Source organism: Primulina huaijiensis, chromosome 10, assembly GCF_012295235.1.
Source record: "Primulina huaijiensis isolate GDHJ02 chromosome 10, ASM1229523v2, whole genome shotgun sequence".
Classification (NCBI taxonomy): Eukaryota; Viridiplantae; Streptophyta; class Magnoliopsida; order Lamiales; family Gesneriaceae; genus Primulina; species Primulina huaijiensis.
In genome coordinates this window covers 2278863-2285308 of record NC_133315.1, presented here as the reverse complement: position 1 = coordinate 2285308, position 6446 = coordinate 2278863, and the positions used below count along the sequence as shown (strand labels likewise).

General features: G+C 34.6%; 1 protein-coding gene across 1 annotated transcript; it reads left to right on the top strand.

The window, feature by feature from the left end:
- The first annotated feature begins 567 nt into the window (after nucleotides 1–567).
- On the top strand, nucleotides 568–2247 carry LOC140986576 (exocyst complex component EXO70A1-like). The gene has a single exon (XM_073454881.1). It carries the CDS (start codon nucleotides 568–570, stop codon nucleotides 2245–2247), a length of 1680 nt encoding a protein of 559 aa, XP_073310982.1.
- Nucleotides 2248–6446: the final 4199 nt, after the last annotated feature.

Sequence of the window (6446 nt, the reverse complement as noted above, 5' to 3'; positions counted from 1 at the left end):
AAGAAAAAAAAATACGGAAAACATTAATTATAGTAAGTTTTTTGTGAGACGGTTATTTATGAGAGTGATCAACTCTGCCTATATTTACAATAATAAGTAATATTTTTGACATAAAAAATAATAATTTTTTTATAAATGAACAAAATAAAATATGTCTAAAAAAATTAACACATGAAATCGCCAAACAAAATTTTTGGTGGTGGTCAAATTATTACGCTTCGAAATAAAAATTTCGTACAAAAACTTGTATGAGACGGTCTCACAGGTCGTATTTGTGAGACGGATTTCTTATTTGAATCATCCATAAAAAAATATTACTTTTTATGCTAAGAATATTACTTTTTTTTGTTGAATATTAGTAGGATTGACCCGTCTCACAGATAAAGATTCGTGAGACTGTATCACAAGAGACCTACTCAAAATTTCGTGCCCTGACAAAAACAAAATAATACGGAATGGATGAAATTACCAAGAAACAGATAAAGTCCGAAAATTCAAACATCAATTATCGAAATAACTCCTATAAATGAATTCATCTTCTTGGTTTTTGTCGACGCAAGGATAAAAATGACGACTTGGCTCCGCAACTGGATGGGGGGATCAACAATATCTCAACAATTAGCCATTGAAACGATAGCTCTATGGCAATCGAAGCCGGCTCATGAGCTGATCTTCAACTCCAGCCACCGAGAAATAAGGCAGTACATGCTTGCCGTGGACAAAATCCTGCAATCGCCTAAAATGAATGGATTTGACGAGAATTTCGCCAAGTCCATGGCTCGGCTCAAGCTCGAGTTCCAAGCTGTTTTGAGCCGGCAAGCCCATTACACAGCCGGCCCCAGCTCCGTTACGGAATGGAGCAGCTCATTGATCGACAGCACAGCTTGTGCGATTAGGTTTGAAGATTATTTAGTCTATGAAAAACCCAATGAAAAAGTGATTAGTTATTTGAGAAATATAGCAGCAAGAATGAGTATTGGTGGGAATTTAGGAGATTGTATTAAGGTTTATATCAGTGTGAGGAAGAGATTTCTTGAGTCTCAGCTTCAACGGCTTCGTTTTGAGGAGCTGAGTTCTGGGGGGAAAGGCAGAAAATTTGACTGGGAGGGAAAGGTTGAGCTCTGGATTCAAGTTGCCAAGATTTGTGTTGAACTTTTCTTTCAAAGAGAGAAGAATTTTTGTGAGGAGATATTTCAGAATCTTGGGGCCGCAAAAGACGAATGTTTTGTTGGAACAGTTCAAGATTTTGCAGTTAAGCTGTTTGGTTTTGCAGAATCTCTGAGTTTGAGTAATCAGCCTTATGAGAGAATGGTGTCGGTCTTCGGCCTTTACGATGGATTTTTTTCTGTTTTAGAGGTCAGTGACACCCTTTTTGCTTCCGAACCAGGGAAACGCATTCGAGACGTTTGCTTAGACACGGTGCGGAAGATTGAGAATGATGTGGGGAGAACGATGTATGATTTTGAGAATGCTGTTCTTAATGAGATCTTGAAAGTTCCGGATGACAAAGGGGATGTTTATCGATTGACGGAATACGCGATGGATCGAATCAAGCTCCTAGTGAGCCACAAGAAGCTGCTCACAAACTTGATCAAGACAGCCCCTTCATTGAGATTTGGCAATGTGGTCATTCCTGAAGAGGAGTTGGGGGATTTTGGTTTTCGAACGTTTCTTGATCTCCATTTGATCTTGATCATCGTAGTTCTACTGATGAATCTAGAGGGGAAGTCCAAGAAATACAAAGATCCCATTTTGGGGGACTTGTTTATGATGAACAACATTCATCACATAGTCCAAAAAATCGAAGGATCCGATGAGTTACACGAGATGATCGGCGACTTGTACCTAAACAAGTTGCGTCAGAAAGAGAAGCAGTCCATGGGCAATTATCAGTCATCCACTTCCAACAAGTTCTTGGCTTGTTTTGATGATAAGGGATTGTACGTTACCCGTTGGTGTTTTAGTCGTAGGCTATCTAGAACTGCATTAAAGAAGAGGATGAAGGATTTCAATGATGTTTTTGAACATGTTGGGGCTTTACATTCGTCCTGGACGGTGCCTGATTCGCCGCTCAGGGCAAATATTCGTCAGTCCATGTCGGACAAGTTGGTTCCGGCTTACCAACAATTTCTCGAAAAGTTCAGGAGAAGGTGTGGAATAAATTCCCCCGGAGACGCAAGAATCAAGCATTCAGCTGAGGAACTCAAGGTTTTACTCTTGGAGAAATTGTTAGCAAATTCATCTTGAAATCAAAATGTCTATAGAAATACAATTCAAGGAATAAACATTTGGATATGAGATCAGGGAAACATTGTTTGTAATTATGTCTAGGAATAAGGCAAGAATCTCTCAATCATTTTTGTTTGTTGTTTCTTTTTTTTTTCATTTCATTTCATTTCATTTTCATGGGCAGCTGTTGTTTTCTGTGATAATATAATTGCATATTTGTTTATTTATTATTTATTATTATTTATTATTTGCTCTCTTCTCTTAATTTTTAAATCGCAAAAAATATATTTACCCAACTTATTATACAAATTGAGATTTAATTAATAATGGCACGTGCTCACACAATAAGTGGGGTCATTAGCTTATTTTTAAAGAAAAGCCAAAATTATTAATTTGACTTCGTATTTACTTTAGCAGATTTGCTCACGTTCTCGTACATGTAAGAATTTGACAAGTATTTACTATTTATTAATTCAGGAAAGAATTTTTTTGCAATATTTTTAGTAATAATTTGTCCATAATTCACAGAAATTTACCACATTTATTCATTTTCCAAGTTTAAAAAAGTTATAACACATACTGCATAGATAGGGTTGCAGAAGATTTATTTCCAGAATTCCTAAAAACGTGTTCAATTAAAATGATAGATATGAGCAGCCGATTATAGTTCATCTGATATTAAAATCTTAAATTATAGATGACATTTTGAGTTTAAAAATCCAATTATAACAAATTATCGACCACAGAAAAAAAATACTAAAAAACATACGAGCACACGTTTAACAGCGCTCAAATCCGCCATTAGAACGGCCAAGCTGGAAAAAGAAAACCCATAATAACAAAAAATTGGCTCTAAACAACGAACTTAATTTCTAGTTTTACTTTTTTGGCTTATATTCTTTTATGTTTTTTTTGCATGTCATTACTCTAATATTTGGAAATTGTGTACAAGTTATATGATCAGTTTTTATTTTTTTTTAAAAAAAAGACACACAGATTACAAGACTAAAATTACAAAAATTAACTGTAAAACGACAAAAAAATAAGAAAAACATGCAATTTACATGACTAAAAATACATATGCGATATTATCAGAACCAAAAGTAAACAAAAATCCCTTCTTTTATGTTTTTTGCAGGTCATTACTCTAATATTTGTAAATAACACAAAGGGTTGATTTACTTACATGTTTAATTAATTTATTAGTAATTGTAAACAGTCGTTGCAATTTTCTATCTTCTCATTAAAATATGATTAGTGGAAGTGATTAGTGGATCCACTAATCACTTGACCCTTTTAATTACTAATTGTGTCCATTGGTCGCTTGGGGTGACAAAGTCAAGGGTGTCTACAATAAATATAGTCATCGCCTAGGGTTTTTTCTTCTCATTATTGAATTCATTTTTCAGAAAAATATGGAATAAGATCTATTTTTGCTTTACCTGCATTAATTTTGAGTTTTCTAGATTTTATTTTTATTTTCCTAATATACTGTTAAAAGAATATTTTATTCTTTAATTAATTTTTTCTTGTTGATAATATTACGATATTAACATATGAAGTTTTATCTTTCTAGATTAATAATATTGTCTAAAATATTGATATTTATCTCTAGATATTATACTATTATTCAAAAGAGTTTATTTTCTATTGAAATTCCTGTTTTCATATTTGTGTAGGACTATGTATAAGGAATAAACTCTAGGGCATAAGAATTCTATAAATGATATATCATTGCTGCCGCATGCGTGAGGTTTTTTGAGCTAAAGGAGAGCATTTAAACGCCGCAGGAAGATCAAGAAATTACGTCAGTGAATTAATAAAGAGCTCAAGTCAAGACATGATGCATCCGTAGTTTTGGTTATATGGTTTTATATATATGTTTGGATGCACTTTGCTCCCTCACTTGGTAAGGAAGTTAACTTTTATTTATTCAATAGTATTTATTTTTTAAAACCCATAAGTTTTCTAGTAAATCGTTTTTGTCATGCCCCAGGATCGAGGCGTTGGTGACATCCGGCGTTGTTTATCAATTTCGATGAAAACAATTAAGCCTCGTAGCAAATAGCCCAAAACCAATCTTTTCATAATAAATATTGTCTTTACAATGACAACAGAATAAAAATTATATCAGTAATGCGGAAGCGAAATACAAAAGAAATACAAAGTTTTGATCTTGGATCTCTTGAAGCGTTCACCAGCCCCAGAATGTTTCTTGCTCTTCATCATTCACTTGTTCCTCAGTCTTATGTGGGAAGAGATGTTAGGGTGAGTGCTTTGGGAAACACTCAGCAAGTGGAGGTCGATCGATTACCACAGATACATATAATGATAATTTAAAAGCATCTTTTAACAGACTTTTAAAACGTAGTATATCGACATTATCATATCAGAACATAGTCAGAATCGAAATGTGGAACATAGACTATCAAAACAATTCAGAACAGAACAGATCGGAACAAACAAAACACTGTTATTCAACTCGTTATCCATGGTCAAATTGTCCCTCATATGTTAGTCCTCCAAGGGGTGAAACCAGAACATAGTTTTATACACACTGATGGGGCCAGAACACAGTTTTATACCCACTGATGGAGGCCAAAACACAGTTTTATATCCACTGATGGAGGCTAAACAGAATTTACAATCGTCGTTCCATATCCAACTCAAATAATAACAATGTATTACCAAAAATCAGATTTATCAAACAGTTCATATCAGAATTTTGAAAGAACTCCGCAGAATCAAAGATCATCGAAGACAGAAGACACAAAACGTACATCGATCGAGATTTTAAAAATCTTTTCACAATTTTCGAAAATAATTAGACACCAAACAAGTATGTCATGATATTCTTAAACAAATTTTAAAATACAAAGGATTACATAACAAAAACTCACTTACAGAATCCGAAGGTGTAGTTCGAAATTTTCCGAAACTCAGACTTGCGAAACTTGCAGCAACTCGGACAGGTGATGACCGAACTTGGACAGAACTCAACAACAGTATTGATAGCAATTTATAGCACGAGATAGCCGCTACGACTCTTCTTTTTTCTTCCTTTCCTAGCGGCGGCCGAGAATGTTTTGGAGGGAGAGGGGCCAAATTTTTGAAGGCTTCTTAGGGGGAATTTTTGTAACATTTTCTTCAGCATATGAGGCCTTATTTATAGGTGCAAAAGTGGCCTTTCATCTCCCCATGGCCTTCCCCCTTGATGCCCAAGTAAGGCCTTCAATGTGGTCAAACTTTATCCAAACTCAAGGGTTACTTTGGTAAAAGATGAATTTTGAGTTAATGCTACGCATAAATAACTTGATTAGTTTGTCCGCAATGATGTGTGCGATTTAGTTCCAAACCTGAAAATGTTAATGTAATTGGAAATAAATGAATTTTTAAGAACAAGACTGATGAATCAGGTAACATTGTTATAAAAAACGGTTGGTTTCTCAAGGGTATACACAGGTTGAAGGGGTGGATTTTGATAAAAACCTTTGCTCTTTTAGCCCGAATTGAATCTGACTGTTGTTGTCATTGCATGTCATATGGGAATTAAATTGTATCAAATGTATGTGAAGAGTGCGGTTTGATAGGATCGATTAACGTAGCAAGAGTGTTTAGAAGGGGAGGTTGAATAAATACTCACAATTAAAACTGATCTTTTCGAGTTTTGAGTTCAGTTTAGTGAGAAACTGATTCTCGGAATCTTGCTGGTCAATGACAATCAGTTAAACTAAAGTAGTTGCGGAAATTAACTGACTGAAAGATAGAATACAAAACTGAAATAAAATACACAAGGATTGTTTCTGGATGTTTGGAGATTTCAATTACTCCTACGTCACCCCTTCTATCTCAAGGATAGGATTTCCACTAAAAGACTTTGATCGAATACAAGATTTGTACTGACCCACTTCACTTTGAACTTATCACTGCCAAAAGCTGAAACTCTTAGTATTACAAAATGTTCTCAGTGCGTAACTGATCTTAGCCCTATCGAATTTAACGATTATTACAAAGTGCTTAGTGAGCTCAAATTGTAGCCTTGACTGCTACGAATAAATCAAGTAAGGGTGAGCTAAGATTTCGACAGAGTAACAGCAAGCTTTGAATATAGTGATCTGTGTCTTCTTCTCTTTTTCAGTTGTTCTTCTATCATATTTATAAGCTTCCCTTCTAACGGTAACTTGAAATATGTTTGAATCTTTGTATCCGTTGATTGC

Bases quoted from the DNA above. Each gene is read 5' to 3' on its own strand.
- LOC140986576 (XM_073454881.1), top strand. From the start codon at position 568: ATGACGACTTGGCTCCGCAACTGGATGGGGGGATCAACAATATCTCAA.